Below are 23,684 nucleotides of genomic sequence, written 5' to 3'. Positions count from 1 at the left end.
TCAAATTGTCTATGTAATTAGAAAGACAACCCCATGTTTTATAGAACCTGCGGGTAGAGCCCTTGATGGTATGTACTATTTTTTCTAACTTCATAAAAGAAAGGATATCTTTAATCAAGGAACTGAATGAGGGGGCATTTGAGGACTTCCACCTCAGCAAGATTAAATGTCTTGCTACAAGTGTGATGATTGCTACAAAGTCAGTCTTGTATGAAAAGAGGGATACTGTAGGGGGAAGAACACCAAGCAAAGCAGTAAGAAGAGGGAGAAATTGTCACTTCCAAGGCATCAGATAGGATTTCAAAGACCTTGGACCAGTATTCATATAGATTTGGACAAAACCAGTATTTGTGTCTGTAACTGTGTTTAGTTTACAGTATCTCCTCTTTTCATGTGTCTGTTGTTATGGTGTTATGATTGTGTAGTGGGTTCCATCCCGGGCAAAGTCGGTCTATCCTGATTGCACTACCTGCTAATTGATGATGTCTAGAAGCCATGGCTGCTTCCCTCAATGTGGCATACGTGTTAGTGTGCTTTGAATGTATTTATTTGTACCATATCTGTTTGTACACCTGAATGACTTAATTTACTTATTTTTCAATGCTTCACTTTTTATCTTACTCAACAATGACAAGGTGTGTGACAATTGCTGTTTTATTTTTGTAGGTGCCATCCAACAGTCTCAGTGTGGAGCCAAAGGCTGCTGTTGCAGGTGAGATGGGGGATGATCTATGTTAGACATCAGAAAGGTGGTGTACACACGAAGGCTGGAACTGCTGCATACGGTGTTGTGATTTGGTATGACATCACGCAGATATACTACTGATCAGAAGTGTAGGGTCACTATGAAATGTCTTTTCTATCAAAAGAAAAGCACCGGACATTTCTAAGTGAGCCCAAACTTTAGAAATCTTCATTACTTCTAACTATTGCATCTGACTAGGCTGCTATTGTGGGTTTGCTTTTATTTGTCACACAAGATAAGTAGTTTGTATTAATTATATTCATGGACAGGGCCAATTGTATATGCTTTCTTTCTCTTTTACAGACACTTGACTTTTACCGCCGAAGGTACGATCAGACCACCTCACCCTTCCCTGCAGGACATCAATACCAGAGGAGAACGGACAGAGGCCCAACATTTTTTTAAAGGACATTTCACACCCTGATCATGGACTGTTTAAACTGAGGTAAAGCAGACTTCTATTCCTACATTGCTAAAACGGAAAGACTGAGGAGGAGTTTCTTTCCTCAAGCCATCCTGAGCACACATAACTCATTCAATTACATTACATGGACTTGCCATACTGCACTTGCACACTGCACTTTTTACCCCCTGGGTCATTCTGTGTCAAATCAGACAAGGTTGTTGTTGCACTGTCTCAGGCCTGTAAAATATATTTTTTTTGTTCAAATCTATGCCGACCATGCTCCGTCGATAAGGGAGGGTGGAAAAACAGGGTTTGTAGTAATGGTGTCACGATTTCGATTTTATATAGAAATCGATCGAAATTACATCTCAATCTCGAACTTAAAAGTAGAAACGACGATGCAGCCACACCCCCAATAGTACAGCGGTTAAGCCTTCAAATCAAAGGGAATTGTGCACTTTTTGAAAGAAACATGAAACTTCTACCATAGTTAGGTTATACCATGAGGTTTATTTTCAGATTTGGAGGGAAGTCAAATTTGACCTCTGAGGCCCGGGAGAGGTCAAATCCAAGATGTCCGCCAATAATATTCAAAAGTGTCTTACGTTGGAACCAAACACAGTAGAAAAACACTTAAGGTGTCATTTCTCACTAACTTTTGGGTGCCCATTCTGTATCTGATACCTTTGAAACCACCAGAATTCAAAATGCATTTATGTAAAGGTCAAGGTAAAAAAAACATCAAAATATTCATTTTTTATGTACCAATTAATTTCTTTGTTGTCTCTGTATTATTCAGTTATTAGCTGTTATTTAATGAGATGTGTGGCTAATTTCATTCCTTCACAGCACAGAATTATCCACAGGTGACCCCCCTAGACCATTTTCACAGACCACCTGCAATACCACCGCTGACCCCTGCTTTAGAGAGTTGTTGCTAGGCAACATGAAAGGCCACAGTACGCACAATGTAGAGAGCACTTCAAGATTGACAGATTACAGATTGACTATGAACAAACAATATTATTACATAATTACATAATATTATTCATATTGCAAATGAATTTAACCATAGCCAGGAAGGAGTTTTCCTTGGTAGTTAGGTAGCTAGCTAGCTAGCTAGCTTTTGAGGTAAAAATCATGGACATTGATCAAAATAATTATCCTAGCAAAACTAGAAGACAGTCTGGAACATTTATGTGAGCTGAAGCTAGTTTAATGATTGAACAGAGTATATTGTAGATATGTCAGCTTGGTAATGTGAAATTTGTTATGGCTGAAATAGGTAATGTTTATAACAGAGTAGCCTAGTTAAATAGCCGGTCAACCGGGCTTGAACACATTTGTAGCTATCATGTTAATATAAGGCTGTGTCTTTAATTACTACTTAATTATCATGTTAAATAAAGTTTCATTGTAATAATCATAGTACTGAAAGAGAATTACTGTGACTGATGGTTTTGATAGATAATGCTGTTATGATTTATCCTAGTTTACAAGCATAATTCATGGGTTTTAATGTGGTACTATTAATTCATAGTTGTATTAGGTCATTAATGTTAATAAATGCCAATAATCCATTCAGGTATAGGACAAGGCACATTTGTACTATTATAAATACTTGAGCAATGTTTAATACAATGTTAAATTGTTATCCTTTCAGATTCCCATGTTTTGCTGGTGATTTTGATCACAACCATGTCAAAGCGTCACAGCTTGATGGACCCTACCCAGCCCTCTTCATCCAAGCAATCCAAGCCACCCCCCAGCACTAACTGGGACATTTGTGTCCTCTGTCAAGTAGTCACAGATGAACCTTTACAGTGTCCATTTAGAAACAAAAGAAAACACTCTGTTGATAGTGGCTATGTATCCCTGGCAGAAGACCTTCTCCAGTTCCGTACCCTTCAGCACATGCCAATGGACCTCAACCTGGAGCAATTAGATGATGGAGATGGCATGGAATCCACTTTGAAAAGACACAAGGCTAAGTGGCACAAGAGATGTCGGCTAAAACTCAACAAAAAAGCATTTGATGAGCTAATTCAGGGGAAAGTAACTACAGCACAACAACAAAATACCTCGTCTGTACACACGCGATCTGCCCACAGCCATTCACCGTCCACAGAACCTACTTGCTTCTTTTGCAATGAGCCTGCTGCAGGTTCTTCAGGTTTCCATAATGCATCAACCTACAACATTGCCAGAAATGTGAGGAAGTGTGGCCTTGAGCTTGAGGACACTGCTCTGTTGGTCAAGCTTGCAGAGGGTGACATGATTTCCATTGAGGCCAAGTACCATCACCACTGTCTGTGGGCAGGCTGCATCTAAACGAAATGATGGAGATGATTCTTGTCTACATGGCATAGCCTTTGCACAGTTAGTGGCATATCTGGAAGACATGAACAGTGATGAGAACAGTGCCCCTGTCTTCAAATTGACACACATCGCTCAGTTGTACAAGACCAGGCTGGAACAACTTGGTCTTACTGTAGGTGAACGGATTCACACCACCAGACTGAAAGAACGACTGCTTTCTGAGCTTCCACATCTGAGGGCACATTCACGCGGAAGAGACACACTCCTGAGTATTGAGAAGGACATTGGACCAGCTCTCATGATAGCCTGTCAAACTGACAGTAATGCCATGCACTTAATGCGAGCAGCAAAAGTAGTGCGCAAAGAGATCCTTAATTCATCTTTCTCTTTTGACGGGTCATTCAAAGAAAACTGCCAGCAGAGGGCTGTGCCACCATCTCTCTTGGCCTTCATCAACATGGTACTTGATGGTACAAACATTGAGCATCAGTCCACCACAAAACCTGCCCTAACAATCTCCCAATTGATAGTCTTTAACAGTAAGAAGCAGGCACGGAACATGGATTCACCAAGCTCAGCACATACAAGGCACACCCGAGAAACTCCACTCCCTCTATATCTATATCCCTCAAGATCCATGCAGTTACACGAAGTAGGGGGCTAATTGACACACTGTTCAATCTGGGATTGTGTGTTTCCTATGACAGGCTGCTGCAAATCACATCAGACATTGCCAATGGTGTCTGCCAGCAATTTAGGATGGAGAATATTGCCCAACAAAGTTGCGCCATGGACTGTTTACAACAGGAGCTGTGGACAACATAGACCATAATCCAAGTTCTGCAACAGCCAAAGATTCCTTCCTCGGCACCGGCATCTCACTTATGCAGCATCCGTCACACACACAAAGCGGAACTGATCGCGGTGTGCTAGTGATTAGTCAAAATGGCTCTTCCACCAAGTCAGTGACACCTCTGCCAACAGCCTACACAGTCGTGCCACCAGCTACCCTCCGGACAAAGGAATTCAGTGTGCCACCTGTACAAGGTCCTGTGAGACCTTCCACCCTCCTGGTTTCTACAGCCGCCACAGAGGATGAGCATGCATGGCTCAGAAAAGTCAAGACAGCTGTTGAAACATCTACCATTGATGGCATGATATCATGGTCTGCCTACCACGCTGATGTTCACCAAGCTCTCATCCCTCCTGCAGCAATCAACGCATTATTGCCTCTCTTTCTTGACCATGCACATTCAGTAGCAATGATTCGGCACTCTATGGAAATCATCAAAAGAGCAGTTCAACATGTGAACCCTGGTCAGATTCCTGTCCTTGCTGCTGACCAACCACTGTATGCCACTGTATGCTCTCGCTAAACAAATACAGTGGTCCTGGCCAGACACTTATGGAGAAGATCACTTTGTGATCATGTTTGGTGGTCTACACATTGAAATGGCCATGTTGAAGTTGCTGGGAGACTGGCTAGAAGGCAGTGGCTGGACCAATGCCCTGGTCCAGGCTGACATTGCAAGTTCTGGAACAGCCAATTCCTTCATACATGCCAAACATGTCACCAAGACCCGCCATGCACACCAGGTCACGGCTGCAAGTCTCTATACACTCCTGCAACAAGCGTACAATGAAGAGTGCATATCTGATGATAAAGATGTCATGCCACCTATCAGTCTATCTTTTGAGGAGTGGTGCATTCAGCAAGCAAAGGCCAGTGTTCAATTTGACTACTGGCATAAGACCCTGTCATTGCAGCTTCTCGTTCTGCGGTACATCAGGCCATTCGTGAAGGCAACTTCCAGCTGTACGTTGAATCCCTGACACAGATCATGCCCTGGATGTTCGCCCTGGATCACACACACTACAGCAGATGGCTTCCTGTACACATCCGTGATATGATGACTCTTGCGGACAGACACCCTGCAGTCCTAGCAGAATTCAGGTCCCTTTCGTGGTGCACAAAACCAGCAACCAGTTCTCTGCCATGGCACTTGACCAGTGCCATGAACAGAACAATGCCATGGTCAAAGGTTCTACAATGTCACGTCCAGCATGTATGCCAAGACGCACAAACACACACGCACGTGCTGAACTGTAGCGTCAACACTCCTCTAATTTTAGGCTGCAGCCAGTTAAAATATACACATCAACCTACCGAAATCAAAGCCCATCTTGCTACTTTGAAATCACCGGTGTGGAAGTATTTATTCATTCACGTCAATTAAAACTAACTCAACCTACTCTACTCAACTTAGCAAGTGAAAAGGTGATCTAGTTACAGTCCAAAGTTATTTTAAGGCTTAAAATGCACATTGATAAGTACATATTCCATGAACACTAACCTTGGGTCTCTTCAGAGTGTGCTGAAACAATCAAATTATCATTCCTTGTTGTTTCATTTCACTATGTTCACGTCTCTGTTTTAGCCTAATGTTAGTTCTGTTTACAACCTTGCGGTTGGAACGGTTTCAAAATAAAAAGCGGTTTCAAAATAAAAGCCCCCCCCCCCCCCCCCCCCCCCCCCGAAACAGAAAAGGAAAAGGCCATAACATATAACATATAAGGAATGCATAAATAGTAATATTAAAAAAAAGATCGAAAATCAAATCCAATCGTGACTTAAAAGTAGTTTGTAGTAAGAGGAGAAAGGGTGGAAAGAGTTTTTAAGTTGAAATTTTCTAAATTGGTTCCATATTCTCAATGATGTTTTAACACATACATTTTTAGCATGGGGACAGAGAGAATCCAACGGGGGAGTACATTAAGGCCTTCAAAGTTATGGGTTTACAGGACAAGGCATCCATCTGCAACCATGTAGGGGGTGGACTGAGTGTGTCTGAATGCAGCCAATAATGTAAGGCTCTAATATTGGCTGCCCAATAATAATATTGAAAATGTGGTAATGTCATTCCCCCAAGTTTGTTGGGCCTTTGGAGAAATGATTTGCGAATTCTAGGTGTCTTCCTATTCCAGATAAACTCTGTGACTAGACTCAGACTTGTGGAAAAATGTTTGTGGAAGGAAAATGGGAATACTCCTAAAAAGGTAGTAGGAGTATTTAGAAAGGGTGTTCATTTTGACAGAATTAATTCTTGCTGGCAGTGATAGGGGCAGTAAAGACCACTGTTCAAAGTCTTTCTGTACGCGGGACAGCAGACTGGCAAAATTGAATTTGTATAAATCATGGAACTTGTCTGTGATCTGTACTCCTAGGTAGGTAAATCTGTGGTTTGCTATCTGTAATGGGAAAAAATGGGTAGGGTATGCTCTGGCTGCAGCATTTAACGGGAACAACTCACTTTTGCTGAAGTTTAATTTGTAGCCTGATATAGAGCCAAATGTTGTAAGAGATTGAAGTTCTGCAGGTATAGATGTAGACAGGTTTGATACATAGAGCAAAAGATCGTCCGCATAAAGCGACACCTTGTGTTCTATACCTGATCTAAATACGCCTGAAATTCTCCGATTGGATCTAAGAAGAACAGCCAGTGGCTCAATTACTATAGCAAATAGAAGAGGGCTCAAATGGCATCCCTGTCGAGTGGAGCGGTGTAAGCAGAAATATTCAGAGAAGTTGTTATTAGTCCTGACTGAACCCTTAGGGGCAGAATATAATAGTTGGGCCCATGTGATAAATTTATGTCCAAGGCCAAATTGCTGCATTGTGTAAAAGAGGTATGCCCATTCCACCCGATCGAATGCTTTGTCCGCAAGGGAGATCAAGGCTTCAGGAGTACTAGATAAGGGTTGGTTATAGATTATATTATAAAGATGTCTTAGGCTGTAGAATGAATACCTATTTCTAATAAATATAGATATGATGGTCAGCAGTATTAGGGTCTAAGGGGAGTGCTAATAATTTAGAAAGTAACTTTAAATCCACATTCAATAAACTAATAGGGTGATAAGAAGTACAGTCCAAAGGGTCTTTGTTCTTCTTAAGAGTTGGTGGTTTGAGTGAGAGTTGATGGAAGGGTATGCTTTGTATATTATTCATTATACGGTACATATCGACCAGTAGGGGAGCCAATAGTGGAAAACAAATCTGTAAAACTCTATGGGGTAGCCATCAGGTCCTGGACACTTTCCACAGTGCATTGTGGCCATAGCAGTCCCAAGTTCTTCCACTGACAGTGGCTGATCCAATCTGCTAGCAGCCTCCTCATCCGCTATTGGGATGTCTATTGAATCAAAATCATTAAAAAGTGATCAAAAAAAGTGATCATTAATTTGTTTTGGATCTGTTGTTATGCCCACAGGGGTTCTACTTTGAAGGATCTGGTGAGATGAGGATTCCTGTTTGAGTTGGTGTGCAAGCAGACAGCCTGCCTTCTCCCTTCTGTTCATAATACTTGTATCTAGATCTAAACAGCAGTTCTCCCCTTTTCTGCATAGAACAAATATTAAAGTTTGCTTGAAGGACAAGGCGTTCTTAGATCTTCTTATAGATCAGGGAAGGGGTTGGTTGCATATTGTCAAGTTGACCAATTTTCTGCATCAGCCTAGACAATTCTGCCTCCCTTGTCTTCCTTTCAAACGCAGTGTATGAAATAATGCTTCCTCTGAGATGCACTTTCAATGCCTTCCATAGAGTTGATGCAGATATATCAGGAGTTTTATTAATCTCTATGAAGGTGTTGATCTGATTGGAGATGGATTGGACAAAGTCATCACTAGATAGCAGGCGAGTTTTGAAGCGCCAAGGTGGGCGTGTTGAATTAAGTCCGTCAAAACCTATTGTCAAGGAGATCGGCGCGTGGTCGGATATTACTATGGGATTATATGTTACAGACTCAACAGAACGTAATAAATTGTTATTTATTTAAAAATAATCAATACGTGTGAATGTTTGATGGACAAAAGAGTATTGTTTACTGTTCGGATATAGAAAACAGGAAAGGATCAGATATGTTGAATTCCTCCATAAAAGATTGAATTGTTTTTGCAGATTGAATAGAATAAAATAGAAATGCTGCTGTCACAGGTACAAAAAAGGCAATATAGTTAGTAGTGTGTAAGTAGTTTCAAACTAGTTTGTAAAGTCCTGCTTACGAATGTCTTATGAACTTCAGACCTACATTGGCTTAAAGTCATAAATAGAAAAACATTTACATCTGCATATAACTGGATAAACCATCTCTTGGTATGCCTATGACACACACAGACATAAATAATGCTAAATGCATAAATAATTATTTTATTAGATTATTAAATTGTTACACCAATGTCATATTTTTTTGTTGCATGATGTGTGAACATATTAGGCTTAGGCTACTCAATAAGTCTGACATTGTCTGCTCTTTGTGAGTGTCCCACTTGTGAGTGTCCCACAGTGTGTGGTATGCTGCCTGTGCAAGAGTGTTTTGGGGTGGCGTTGAAGAAGAAACGCATTCTACGCCCTCTTTGGCCCAAATGCAGCTGATATCATCCAGGAACATGACGTGTGTGTGCGAGAGTCCTGCCGCCAGAGCCCATGATGCTTTTGGGAAAAATGTAGTCTGGTCTTAGTCTACCTCAAATCTTAAGGAAAAGGATCACCATATTTTGGCCCTACTCAGGGTAGGAATTTCATGGCGGCCACGACGGCCATGGCCGTCGTTGGTCCTTTTGCCTTGGCCGTGATGCTTCTTTTGAAAATCAGAGGTTTACAGGCCACTGTGGCCTTGGTTCCCCCTTCTTTCAATATTCTGCTTTGTGTCCGACTAATAGCGATTTTTATTTAGCCTATGGCCTGTCAAAATAATCTTAGCATTCACAGCACAAATTAATTTAGTCTTTTACGCAGTGGAGAAAGTGACAGCGCACGGCAAGAAAGAAAGTGCGTCCAAATTCACCCATTCTTCTCAGTTAAACTACTCCTGAAGTAGCCTACTCATCACACAGACATCACAAGTAGCACATCACATGAAAGAGCTTTTTCTCAGCTTTTAAATGATGTTAGCCGCTAATTGCTGTGGTGAACGGTTCGCGAGAAAAGTAAATAATATGATTAAATTTAATCATAAATTCTACATAAGGTTCTACATAAGGTTCTGCGCCCATCTACCTACCCATTCATACGTCACAAACCCTTCGTTCAACACATGACAAACCATATATCAGAATAAACAACAGACTGTCCAGAGTAATCCGGTTTCGAATTTGCAGCAAATTTCGACACGCATGTCTCCAAATTTGGGCTTTAAGTTTCACAATGTGAAATTGTTCTACATGTTTTGATAACAGGCCAAATACAAAATAAATGTTACAAATATCGCCTAGATATTGGTAAATATTAAAATCATAGGATATACAGCTGACTAACAGTTTGTGAAAGTAGCCTTAATGATCACAAAATGCTAAGCATGCATCTAAGCTATTTGAGTTTCTTAAAGCTAAGCTGTGCTTAAATTGTTCAAAACATGATTTCATAACAGGCCAAATATAAAATAAATGTTAAATATAGCCTAGATATCTGTAAATATTAGATGATCAGATGATTTACAGTTCTATGTAATATGTCATGTTTTATGTTTTTGTAATGTTTCATACAATGATGCAGGTCTACTGCTGTAAATAGGCTAAATACAACTTTGATCATTTGTTTAGCCTACTAATGTATAATTAACTTTGGCCGTGGTCCCCTGACATGTGGCCTTTGTGCTCCCCACCAGATATGCCCAACTGAAGGCCAAGTGGCCTTGCCCCTAAAATGGTGAAATTCCAAACCTGGTCCTACTACAGTGTTAGCCTTATCCAACCCAGAATGTAGATGCTGGAATTTTGTTTGTTTGGTTAATATTACGTGACATGGCCGAGGTTCAGCAGTTGCTTGACTGCTTTTTGTTTGTAATCTATGTAAGATAGATTTCTCTCTGCATTGTCTCCATTCTGAACAGGTAAAATCTGTCTTGAAATAACTGCAGCATCCCCCTGTGTTTGAACCTGCCGCTGTTCTGAATGTAATTAGTGTCTACATGGACCCGGTTGGGTGTTGCACCTAGTGAATCAGCATGTTACGATAAAGAAGGACGTGTAGACACTAATTACGTTCAGAATAGCAGCAGGTTCAAACACACCTGGCTCCACAGGAAACAAATGAGCTGACCGAGAGCCTTTCGTGCAACTAGTCCATTAGCTGAAGACACTAATGCATTTGTTAAAATGGAAAACTAATTGGAACAGCTTTAACACTCCAACACTGCCGTAACCAAACCAATAAAATGTCCAGGAGAGAGAGAGAGAGAGAGAGATAATAGAGCAAGCCAGATTACTCTGTTCTAATATAGGTGGTGTACGTCCACTGCCGAGTACTGTCTGTTCTAATAGAGCTATAGAGAGAGAGAGAGAGAGAGAGCGAGAGAGCGCGCACCTGCAATTGGTTCTGTGTGCGTGTGTATGTCTCTGCATGGGGTTACGTTTGGTTCAACTCAGAAGTTGGTCCATCCGGTCCCGCAATCACGCTCCATTATTAGATTAACGTTAATCAGACAGCGCTGTAAAATGTATGCAGGAATTTCTCGCATTATGATGGCTAGAGTTGCGGGACTTGAATAAATCATGTGCTATACCCGCAATCCCGCGCTGAAATTTAGGCCCTGTAAAAACGTTGGTGAGCATGCAGGAATTTGGTGAATATGATTTTATTGTTATTCTCGGGATCTACTGGGAAAGACCTAACGATCAGGTCAATGACGATCGACAGGTTCACAACCTCTGGACTAGACTTATCTTATCTGAGCAACCGCGTCATTGTTTTATAGTGGGTAAAGTCAGTGAGGTGAGGGTGAAATATTTACTCAACAAACAGTTTTTTCCAGTATGTCCACCAACCAGATGAACAGCAGAATCTGCCTCATCGTGATATTGTGTGTGAACCGGATAGGAGGTAAGAGGAAGCTTAGAAATAGGAGGAGGTTTACTGGCAAACTGCTTGTACTGGTAATTCCAGTGCCAGATATCCTCTGAATAGCTCTTGTGCAGTCTTGCTACGTTAAAAAGTGGCCAGCCATCATGATGGGCAAATATTAGATTCTGCTTTTTATGGCCAAAAAGTATTTGTTGTTTCTATAGTTATTTACACAAAAATGTAAATATTTTTTTTTTTAAATTGCTTGAATCACAATGAAAATATGAATGTTGTTCAACTACCGGCAAATCACTGCAACATGTTGTTCAACTACTTGTTTTATTAGTCAGTCCCTCCAGGATTTCACAAGGATTTTTTGAGATTGTTGCTTGCAACCTAAAATGCCTGATTTCGCGACAACTTTTCTAAAAAATTGCGATGGAAGTTGTTGCGTTTTTAGCTGTTTGTTGCAAAAAAATTGCGGGAGGAAGTGAAAATTGCAAAAATAGTTGTGATTTTCTTTCTTTCTTTTTGCTAATTAAGGGCAATTATGTTGGTATGTATGGTAATGCACTCCACTGCCATGGCCTCTATGCACGCTCGTCCCGCATGACTCTATTGCTGAAGAAAAACATGTGAAAGCTCGTTGAAAAGGTTGCTACACAACATTTGGACAATCCTATGAAATACTGAGAGAATGTATTCTGGTCAGGCAAGAGCAAAATGTAACTTGGATGTCATACTACACAGCATATTTGGAGGAGAAATGGCACTGTGCATCACCCTAAAAATACCCTACCAACAGTGAGGTTTGGAGGTGGTGGCATCATGGTGTGGGCTGTTTTTCATCTCATGATACTAGCAGACTTCATACAGTTGAAGGAATGATGAATGGAGTCATTTTGTTCCGGGAGAATCTTTACATCCACCAGGATGATGAGGATAAGACATGGCTAGACCTTCCAGCAGGACAATGATCCAAACCATTCAGCAAAGGAAGCTCTCAATTGGTTTCAGAGAAAGGAAATCAAGGCCCTGACTTCAATCCAATTGAACAGTTTTGGAAGTTAACTAAAGACCAGGATTCACAAGATGGACCCCTGGAATCTTCAATATTAAAGGACTATCTATTTAAAAGAATGGGCCAAACTCACACCAGAATACTGTGACTGATTAGTCTCGTCATACAGGAAATGCCTTGAAGCGGTCATTACAAATAAAGGCTTTTCCACAAAGTATTTTAAGAAATTTCAGCAGGTGTGTTCAATACTTTTTTTCTGTGTCATTCCACTTTATTACACATAACTCTACCTATGGACTTTAATGTTTGGATTTTTTTAATATGGGTGGATTATCTGAGTTAATACTAATGTCTGGTTAAAATTTCATGCAAATAGCCTCATTGGAAGTATACTTACTGAAAAAAATGTTGACGTGTTCAATATTTATTTTCCCCGCTGTATTTTTTTTAACATGTTAGGTCCATATGTGTTTGTGCTATGTCGTGAATGTGAAAATAAACAGCTACCTCCTCTGTCAGCTCTAGCCACTGAAAAGAAATAAGAGAAATTAGGCCAATTGCAAAAGCTCTTCAGATTGACGTGGAATTGATGAACTCATTACTATTCATGAGCTCGCCCAGTTGAGACCATGCCCACAAAATTCGTTTAGCTCTGTGACAGTTTTCGTAGGCTGAATGTCAACGGACTTGTGCACTATGCAGGAATAGAACTTCAACAATGCATTTTGCCCAATAACCCAGACTTGAGGATCAAATGGCTTCAGTTTTTTGGAACAATGCTACAGCTACACAATATGTGTCATTAATTGTGTTAAATATCTATGTTGGAAAAAATATATAGCTTGGACGAATGTCTGGGTATCGCATATGTTTTTAATTGTCTCGTGGCTTAACGGCAGCGCGTCAGTGCACTACGCGCTCGGCCAGAGTTCGCATCCTATCTCTTCTTTTCACCTCTGAGTAAGAGTAGGCCTACGAGACACAACAATAGGTTTTGACCATACATATTTATGTATATAGTTACTCTACATCGAGAGACCATAGGTACAAGACATCAGTCAAAAACAATTGAATCTACGTGTCACACTAGTTCACCTGCAGGTAGCGAGAAGCAAATCTCGCACCATAAGAAAATCTGTGCTGATTTTAAGAGTCTGTGAAGATTATAATACTAGCTTCACAAAAAGCAAGGCAATACTCAAATTAACATAAATAGCAAGAATGAGCCAAGTAGGGGAGTCAGTCTCTTAATCAAAATAAAGCTACAGGATAGATCAATCCACTTCGTAAGTTAGGCGGTTGTGATTTTTGGTTAGGCGCTCCGGACACCAACAGGAACTACCAAAGAACGACACAAGTGCGACTGCCTAGGGGCAGTAGTTTAAACGACCAAACTTTGCGTCCTTGTTTGCGATTGAGAGTTCGAACTACCCTTTCTAGAAACACCAAATCCAAGAACGATGGAGCGAACTACCAAGGTTGCGACGCAAGTAAGCAAACAACGCTTTCTAGAAACGAGCCCCTGATTCGGAGGCATATCACATATGTAAAGATTATAAAATCGGATTATTTTTCGACGCGTTTCTTCTTATTTTCGTCATGACACGTTTCTTCTTATTTTTTAATGCATTCTGCGGAGAAGGGAGATTGGCGTTGGTCACGGTTTGGAATGAAAGGGAGAAAACAGGACAAAGTAACACGTTTTTTTTTTTTTTTTTTGACGACGTTAAGGCGGCAGGCTTGTTTTGCCAAGGCGGCCGCCTTGACTGCAAAGTGCTGCGGGAAACCCTGCTGTGTTATCCAGAGCATCATAACACACTGTATGACTGCATGGTATGCCAACAATTTTTTTTAGGATAAAATCATTGGACTACGTCAGCGCACTACGTCACCGCGCAAAATTGGACTACGTCACCGCACAATATTTTGCAAGATGAGACACACCCCTCAAACTGTCTCTTTTCCCTGCTTTCTGGCAGGGGTTATCGGGCCTTTAAAAGCTGCACCTCCAGACTGCAGAACAGTTTTATCCCCTGCCTGCCCTCCACCCCCCCATCACCCCCACCACCATCCCCCAGCCAGCACAGCTACACAGCTAGAGACTCTATGCAATATGGGATGCCTTGATAATGTTTCTCTTAAATTAAGTTTATTTTATTCTATTTATTGTGTGTATGTGAATGTGAGTATTGTTTTAAAGGGCTGCACAAGCAAAGTTCGTTGTATAACTGCACAATGACAATTAATTTAGATCTAAATTTAAATCTATTTGAAGCTATTGTTATCAGACATGTTGTACTCCAAATATCATGAAAAGGACATCTAGATCATGGAATTCCATGTATATTTTGTATGTGTGGCGCCCAGTGTTTGAACTTTGGTATTTCTAAACACCTGCATGGCCATGATGACATGTTGATGGAGCACAGAACAGAAGTAGCATTGCTGCCTAAGAAATTGTAGGCCCAGGATCAAATGCTGAGGTTACATTACATTACATTTAGCAGACACTTCTTGACCAAAGTGACTTACATATGTCAGCTATATTACAAGGGATTGCATTGTCCCCAGAGCAACTTTGAGTTAAGTGCCTTACTCAAGGGCACAACGGTGGAAGCCGGGAATTGAACCGACAGCTTTCAGGCTACTGCATGCTAGCCCAGCTCCTTAACCACTACACTACCACCGAGGTAGAGGTGTCTGCAAAATCCCATTCCTTTTACTTTGAACTGGAAAGCTTTTTTCTTTCAGAAAAGACAAAATGCAGAAACTGCCAGTGTTTGGGACTGAAAATATAAAAATATCCCTGAGGTTCATGTCCTGTATTACAATCCGGTCCCAACCACATGGAAGAGGACCTTTTTGGTAAGCATTACAAAATACCGTAATTTCCCAACTATAAGCCGAGGTTTATACATTGATTTTGGAAAAAATCTTCAGCTATGAGGTTAAGGGCCTGTGTTAGGGTTGCCAACTTTCTGATATGAAAATAAGGAACTTGGGGGGGGGATCTCACTCCCAGACACCTCAAGAGTGCAGCTGGCATGAAAGCTAGTAGCCTGAGCTTTTAGCTCGATTGTCAGTGCGCTTGAACTGTTTCGCAGGTTCGAGTCAGGGCGTGTGCAGGGCTGAACTGCGCAGATTTAACACAACGCAGAGCGTACAATATTTTGCAATATTTTGCAACGCATTGTAAATAAATAAATGTTCTTCCTTAAATGGCAGGAGCAATAAGTATTTCACCCCTATGTTAAATTTCCATAGAGGCAGGCAGATTTTTTATTTTTAAAGGCCACTTATTTCATGGACCCAGGATACTATGCATCCTGATAAAGTTCCCTTGGCCTTTGGAATTAAAATAGCCCCACATCATCACATACCCTTCACCATACCTAGAGATTGGCATGGTGTGTTTTTCAGTTAGCCTATTAGCTGGTTTGATTTGCATTGAACTCAATGAGCATCATGAGTATCCTGGATCCATGAAATAAGTGGCCTTTAAAAATAAACATTCAGCCTGCCTCTATAGGAATTTAACATAGGGTTCAAATACTTAATACTTATTAAGGAAGAACATTTATTTATTTACTAGTGTACTGTAGGTCCGGCCCATTCCTTGATTTCAATTGGCTAGCAAGAGAGAAGTGACATTGACGAGCCCAGCGCTGTTCTAAAAGTTGAACAGATTTCAACTTTCAGCACTCAGAGCGCCGCGGAAAAAAACGGTCAGCGCCAAGGGCTTTTTTCTGCCGAGTGCGCTGAGCGCTGTGAACGCTGAACTTCATAGGATTTGTATAAAAAATAGCCGCCATCGGCGCAAAAAAACTTTTTGGTGGACACAGGCCCTAATACACAGGGGCAGTTGATATGGTATTAATATGTTTTTTTTTTTATAAACGCTGACCTGCAGTTTATAGAATGTGGCTAATACACAGGAAATGACTAGTGATTCAGCATTCAGGAAACAGATATAGTGGTTGGCTAAAATAGGCAACAGGAAATCATCCACGCTGATTCTCAACAACGGCATCCCACAAGTCCTCTGTTGCCTCAGTCCTCTGCTCTACAGTCTATACAGTCTATTCACTCATGACTGTGTGGCAAGGCATGGAAACAGCATAATAAAGTTTGCAGGTGATACTACATGGCCTCATTAACAACAACAATGAGGCCTCCTACAGAAAAAAAGTGAGAGACCTGACTGTATGGCGCCACAACAACAACCTCTCCCTGAACGTCAGCAAAACTAAGAAGATAGTCCTCGAGTTCAGGAAGAATGGTGGCAATCACGTCCCTCTCTGCCTCAATGATTCACCTGTGAAAATGGTCAGCAGTTTCTGGGCATACAGATCACCGACTCCCTCTCATGGTCCCTACACTCCACTTGTATCCTCAAGAAGGCACAGCAGAGACTGCTCTTTCTGAGGAGGCTACAGATCTTTGGGGTGGGAACAAAAACCCTGGTGAACTTTTATCGCTGCACTATTGAGAGCGTCCTGACTGGATGCATCACAGTGTGGCTGGAGAACCTGTCTGCTCACAATCTCAAACTGTTGTCAAGGACTGTCAGGACTGCATCCAAAATCATTAGGGCTGACCTCCTTCAGCTTCAAATTAGGGTTGGGCTGATGGATGATATCATCGTCCACTGTGATGGTTGACAGACATGAGGGGAAGTGGAAAGCAACCATGGTGATGCCAAAACCCACATGCCAGGCACTAATTACTGCTGTAACATAGGCTAAAACATAGCCAACAACTAATAACTTTTCCCTGGAAATGAAATTGAGCCTAGAACTGATATGCAGGCTACTTTAAAGGCTGTTGGCCAGAGAGTGCAAAAGTAAAGTCTATGTGAAACTACCGTCTTACTCAAATAATTCCTAATTGTGACATGTGAATGGTTGTACTTATTTATGGTAGCCTTGGACATGTTCATAGACTCTGTGTTAGAGGATTGCAAATTGCTGGACTTAACAATACAAAATCTAAGCAAATAGCCAAATACTGCTCTGTGTCAGCCATCATAGGCAGTCTGCATGTATGGAGAAGGCGGTGCCATCTCTACCCCTGATAATATGTATTTATCCACTGATTTAGCTGATCATATGTATTTATACACTGATTTAGCTGATAATATGTATTTATCCTGATTTACCTGTAAAGCTGCACAGTGTAAAGCTTGCACAGTGTAAAGCTTGCAGTGTTTGTGTTGCTGTGTGAGACACAAATGGGCTCTTTATTAATATTTGGAATGCTGTGTTGTTGTAATCAGTATTGGTCATCCCAAATAAATGAATTAAATGTGGGGATAGTTTGGCAGCCCCCCTGTGTATTTAGTATAGTATATATACTTTTTTGATCCCGTGAGGGAAATTTGGTCTCTGCATTTAACCCAATCGGTGAATTAGTGAAACACACTCAGCACACAGTGAACACACAGTGAGGTGAAGCACACACTAATCCCGGTGCAGTGAGCTGCCTGCTACAACGGCGGCGCTCGGGGAGCAGTGAGGGGTTAGGTACCTTGCTCAAGGGCACTTCAGCCGTGGCCCACTGGTCGGGGCTCGAACCGGCAACCCTCCGGTTACAAGTCTAGAGTGCTAGTGGGCCACGGCTGCCCACAAAACCCCTCCTTGCACTACTGCGACTGTGGGATAAGAATTTTGCTATATTGCAAAGTATATGCGACAATAAAACTTGAAACTATACTCTCACCGGAATCTGATCAACTGCCCCTTCACATTTTTTTTCCACTGTTTACACACAAAATCGTTACATGTCAAACAGTTTTTTTTAAACATATCACTCAAATACCATAACCCCATACCAGATCTGCAAAACCAGACACTAATTCTCAGCCTTGGAGTCATGTTCATAAAACACCTTTTGCAAACACAACACACCCTACCGAATGCACAGCAATCTAACAGGAAGTTACTTGGTTTCGTTTTTTGAAACACAACCTATGAAAATGCCATTTGTTCACCACTTATTCTCAGTTCTCAGTTACAGTACTCCCACGCACATGTGTAAACACTTTACTGAACACAATCCAATCATTGCCTTAGAGACCCTTTGTAGAGGATGAATTTTTCAAAACAACACAGATACTGTTTACAGTACATACAAAATATCACACAATATTTGAAACATGTCACTCAAACACCCTTACCCCATACCAGATCTGCAAAACCATACACTAATTCTCAGCCTTTCAGTTTTCAATTTAATAAAACACCAAACACACTTCTCTACCTAACACACAAACATCTAAATGATTTCCTTTTTCAAACACAACCTATCAAAATGTCACTTATTTACCAGTGTTTCTCTCTCTCTCCTCACATGGGTAAACACTCATTACTTTACTGAACACCATCCAATCACTGCCTTAGTGTAGGCCTATGAATAGATTATATGCCCAACTGTCCCCCCTTACCAAGTGTCCGGTACCAAGTGTGATGGTGAAGGGAGTCATTATCCCTTTTGCCCAAATATTCTCAGATTCATTAGTGTAGTGCAAATGGGAATCAATAGAAGAACTGAGACCTGCCTCACGGTTAAGCCCCTGTCTGCACATGGATTTCTAAAGATAGAGACCAGGGGCCTCATTACAGAAAAATATCCTACCTGCTTGTCCTATCTTAACTTAAATTTCAAAGATAGGAAAAATCTTATCTTCCTATCACAGAAGCAGTTCCTAAACTCATAGATAGATAGATAGATAGATAGATAGATACTTTATTGATCTTACCTCAGACCTCCTATCTTATCTTAACTTAAGAAATTCTGTAAAAACTGTACAGAAAACTGTAACTGCCAGTTAGATTGTTAAATCGGCAATCGTCCTGTCATGCCAGAGAGTCTGTCAATATTGATTAATTTGATGTGCAGGATAAAAAGAGGAAAAACAAAAATATATTAGGCTAATAAGTAAGGGATAACGGCCGCCGAGGTGTCCTGGTATACGGAATTAATGGGCGAGGGCGAGTTGCCTCCGCCCGAGTCCATTAATTCCGTATAACTGGACACACCTCGAACGCCGTCATCCCGCTTATCACCCGGTTGCCACTGTAAAGCCATGCCTTTATAGCACGCAAAGGAAACACGCGGTTCCATTTAAAAAGAAGCCCACTAGTTCAGCTTATTGTACAACTTGTCGTTGGCCCTATAACAGCCATAGCATGGACAGTTAGCTTGTTTACAGTTGATTCCATTGTTGCGAAGCCTGCCTCCAGGCTCAACCGTCGTCCTACTATGGTTGTTATAGTTACCATTCATAAGCATTGATATGGAACGGCGATTAAACTTTTTTTACCAGATCTACTTCATAGGTGTCCCGTTATTCAGAATTAAAAGCCACCCCGCCAGCCAATCAGAAAAGAGTATTTCTTCTCTCTGGGTGATAATGATAAATCATAGCCTAATATTCTGTTATAAAGATTTATTTGTTATACATGTTATAAATGTTTTAAAACACATAGCTTATACATTGTATATTGCTTGTCAAAGTTTTCACTTATTTAGTGTGATATGCTTTAACAGTCATGTTCCTCATCTTGTCATAGGCTAGGCAACAACCCAACAAGACTGTTGCAGTCAGTTTTGGCAGTTATTTTGAATTTAGGACAGGGTCTGTGCCATTCTAAATTAGGATTACTAAGCTAGGAAATTATTGAGTTAGGATGGATCTGTTAAGTTAAGATAGGATTTTTTCCTAAATGCAGTTAGGAAACATACTTCTGTAATACCAAAAATCCTAAATGCCATTGTAAGGATCCTAATTACCAGGCTGATGATAATCTTTTCAGTCATATATTGACTCTTGATCAATTACTAAGTGTGGGCCTATTGTGGGCCTACTGTCACATGTCCACAGGAGCAGTTAACTGTAGGGACAGGAAATGTAATCAAATGTATACCTTGTCATGTCTTGATTGATTCACTCTCACTACAACAATGGTCTCAAGTCTCATCAAAGTACTCTCAAATCAGATGACCTCCAACCATGTGATCCCAAATCAGCTGACCTCCAATCATTTGCTCCATATCAATGTAACCAACTACAAACTAGGTAGCCTATTTAAGTGAAGTTTACAGAACATTCTAGGACCCATTCTGTAGTCAGAATCTCCCGCACCACTAAGGTGTGTAGTCATCATCCTCTGAGCTGGTATGTTCATTCTCTGATTGCTTCATATGGTTTCCTAAATGTTCCTTTAACCTGTTTTCGTAACTTTCACATTATTCATTTAGATGTACCTTTTATAATGTATTGGATGAATAGCTTGTATCTGACAAATAAATTGTTATGCTTTGACCCGCATAGTTTTCTAGAATTTCTTTAGATATCCCTCAAAGTTTAAGATGTGCCAGGGGGAACGGCTAGGATTAGTCCCTAGGGCCGTGGGGCTAAATCAGTGAAAGTAGGCATGCTACCAGGAGAACTGGCCATCGTATTGTACTGTGGTGGGTCACTGATTTTATTAGTAGTCTGGAATTAGACAGCTAACTTTAGCACACCCTGAACCCTCTGTAGCTTCGGTAAGATGTTCTGTCCAGATGAGTATAGTGGTCCAGGCCAGCACTTTAGCCTCTGACCAACTTTCACACTAGGATCATTACTCAGTAAATGGCGCCTCCCGAATTAGTCAGCCGAGGAGGGCCTCGCACACTATTCTTGGGGAAGTTGAGTCTAATTAAATAGCTAGAAGGCATTCTTGTAACAGTCTCGTGGGTAGGCCTACATCGGCCTACTATGGATAGTAATATTACTTTGACTGAAACTTCTCCATATCTAGCGGGGTCAGAATCATTAGGTTAACAGGGGTTCTATAATCAATTGTTATTTCCAACAGCGCGCGGAAGCTTCACGATTTCCTTCGACCACTCCCAGTTCCCTCATTGGTCCTGAAGAGTGACGTCTTATACCATCCTAAACTGAGGTAAGATAGGATTTCATAATTAGGAAGTTTCTGTAATGAGACCCCAGGTCAGCACTAAAGGTCACTTTGGGAGTGCAAATAATAAGACCAAAACCCCATATTCTCTGAGTTAAAGTGAGGAAGTTGGTTGATAGGGTGAACCAACAATGTTGTGGCAATTAAGTATTACCACCACTTCAACACTCGCTGGAACGTCAATGTCCGCAAGCCAATCCTATATTATATGATTCATTTGGAAAGGCAGGCCATTTTAGACCAATGTCATATACAGCAGAGCTACAACCCCATGTCTTTGCAACCCCATGTCGTCCTCTGTCTGTACTAGAGAACACAGAGCCAGACCCAGCATGTGAAAGCCCTGTTCCTGCAACCAGCAGAGACCGGCATCAGTCAAAACCGCTCTTGAGAGGAGGATACCCCAGCCCATCTCACACTTGGCTGCAGACTCATTTCTTTTCATGAGAGTGACAGGGAGCACACAGCAGCACATAATGGCACTGTCTGAGTGTCCCTCTTACCACATTCAATAGGCCTGATACTGATAACTGTACAGAGGTCTCCAAGTAGGACATCCCACTACATCCCACATGCAATCAACAGGGGTTTCACACCCTCAACATGTGTGCAGGGGAAAAAGATGAGCAGCAATATGTTTTAGGGAATGCAGATAATATTGGGTGAACCTATTATTTTCAGAAGTATGTCCCATACAAGCAACTGATATAATATAGATAGAAAAATAAACCTCATTTTTTATTAATGAACAAATTCCAGATGAAACCAGAAGGATACAGCATCTTTCTCTAGTGTTATACTTTCCACTGCAGCAGCATCCAAACCAAGTTAAAGGAGAAATGCAGCCAGGCAGCTACAGCACTACATTCTGGGAGCAGGTACATGGGAGCTCACGGACATGCCCCCAGAGTGTAGCGCTGTAGCTGCCTGGCTGCGTTAGCTGCTGGCTGTAACAACTCGCGTTAGGTAAAACCGATTGTTTCTGTTATTTTTCATACTGACAGTACTCGGTGACCTTGAGAAACAGAGATCTATGTGAAATGTCACCGGATTTCTCCTTTAACTTACACTAACATAATGTAGTCTTTAAATACTACAAACATGAGCTTTTGGGTGAAATTAAAATATACTAGTATGCACAAATCGCGTGAGACAGTTGTACAAAATTAACTTCACAATAGGAAACAGCCTCAAAGAATGCTCATACTTTTGTCCTCATTAGAGTTCCAAACCAATACTGCTTTGTTGCTTGCCTGGTAGTAGGCAAAATTTATTTGACGGCATAACTGTGAAGCTTATTATAATCTCCTCCATAACGAACAAGCATGGTCCAATACAATATGGATGCTCCTATTTGCAAATGTTACCCCAAATCACTGGATAAATAGTATAGATGGCTTTAAATTACAATTCTACAAATGCTGTGCTCTCCAAGCATTCTTCACAGAACATATAAATGACTCTACACTCAGAGATGTCTCAACTCTTTAAGGGCTTACAACATGCTTCCTTACCACAAAGAGTGCATTATTAGTAACTACTGGATTCAGCATGACTGAAAATAGCCTCAATGCGTTTAGTCTTTAGTAGAGAGTTGAGTAGAACCATTGAGCTATTTTTCTGTTGCATATTCTACTGAAGCCTTTCCATGACCCCAGCATTATCTAAAACTGATATGACAGGCCAGCTTTAACCTCACTGAGATTAAGAAAGAATGAAAGATTAGAATAGATAAAATTATATTACAATCATAAAACATGTCCAACATATCATAAAAATTTCATCAGAAGGAATGAAATGTTGACATTTTTATTTTGCTGAGATATATAGTTCAAACAGTTTGCACAGGTGTGGTGTTTGCTATTGAGAGGGCTCGATAAGGGTTGTGGTTGTGTGCTGGTATCTGTACTCACCTGTATCTGCGGTGTTTGGGTGAAACAGGGTGTTTGTGTAGGTGACAAACTGCAGCTGTCTGTTCAGGGCTGAGAGGTATCGGCTGGACAAAGCCATCTGCATCTCCCCCTCCCCTTTGATGGTAACCTCATCCACAAATGCAGCAATATCAAACATGCCCATTGTTGCTGTCAAATTCACCTGTCACACAATAAAGGTTGTTAACATGAAATAATTTTATCTAATGGGAAAGAAGGTTACTGTCACTAGTAGTACTCAATTGGATGACTTACTGAATAGCGTTCTCTGTTCTTCTGTATGAGGGCCAGTCCTTCAATTAACACAAATTACATGCACATATTATTCCAGACACAGTCAGCCAATAAATGTTAAACACAGTATGTTTCTATCTGTTGAAAATAGGATCTTAGCTCAAAAAAGGACATGGTAAGCCATAGTACCAAACATGTTCCCACCCACATTGTGATTCTCTGTAT

At 41.0% G+C, this 23,684-nt stretch overlaps 1 protein-coding gene across 1 annotated transcript in view; it reads right to left on the bottom strand.

The window, feature by feature from the left end:
• Positions 1-23,684, bottom strand: part of b4galnt1a (beta-1,4-N-acetyl-galactosaminyl transferase 1a) — a 47,638-nt gene that overhangs the window by 10,619 nt on the left and 13,335 nt on the right. Inside the window, exons 5-6 of the mRNA XM_042097783.1 lie at positions 23,481-23,518; positions 23,208-23,388 (exon numbers count right to left, since the gene is read on the bottom strand). Coding sequence (XP_041953717.1) covers positions 23,208-23,388; positions 23,481-23,518 — 219 coding nt within the window. The remainder of the gene's footprint in view (positions 1-23,207; positions 23,389-23,480; positions 23,519-23,684) is intronic.

The sequence above is a fragment of the Alosa sapidissima genome, chromosome 7 (genome assembly GCF_018492685.1).
Source record: "Alosa sapidissima isolate fAloSap1 chromosome 7, fAloSap1.pri, whole genome shotgun sequence".
NCBI classification, from domain to species: Eukaryota; Metazoa; Chordata; class Actinopteri; order Clupeiformes; family Clupeidae; genus Alosa; species Alosa sapidissima.
This window is presented reverse-complemented; position numbering and strand designations above follow the sequence as displayed.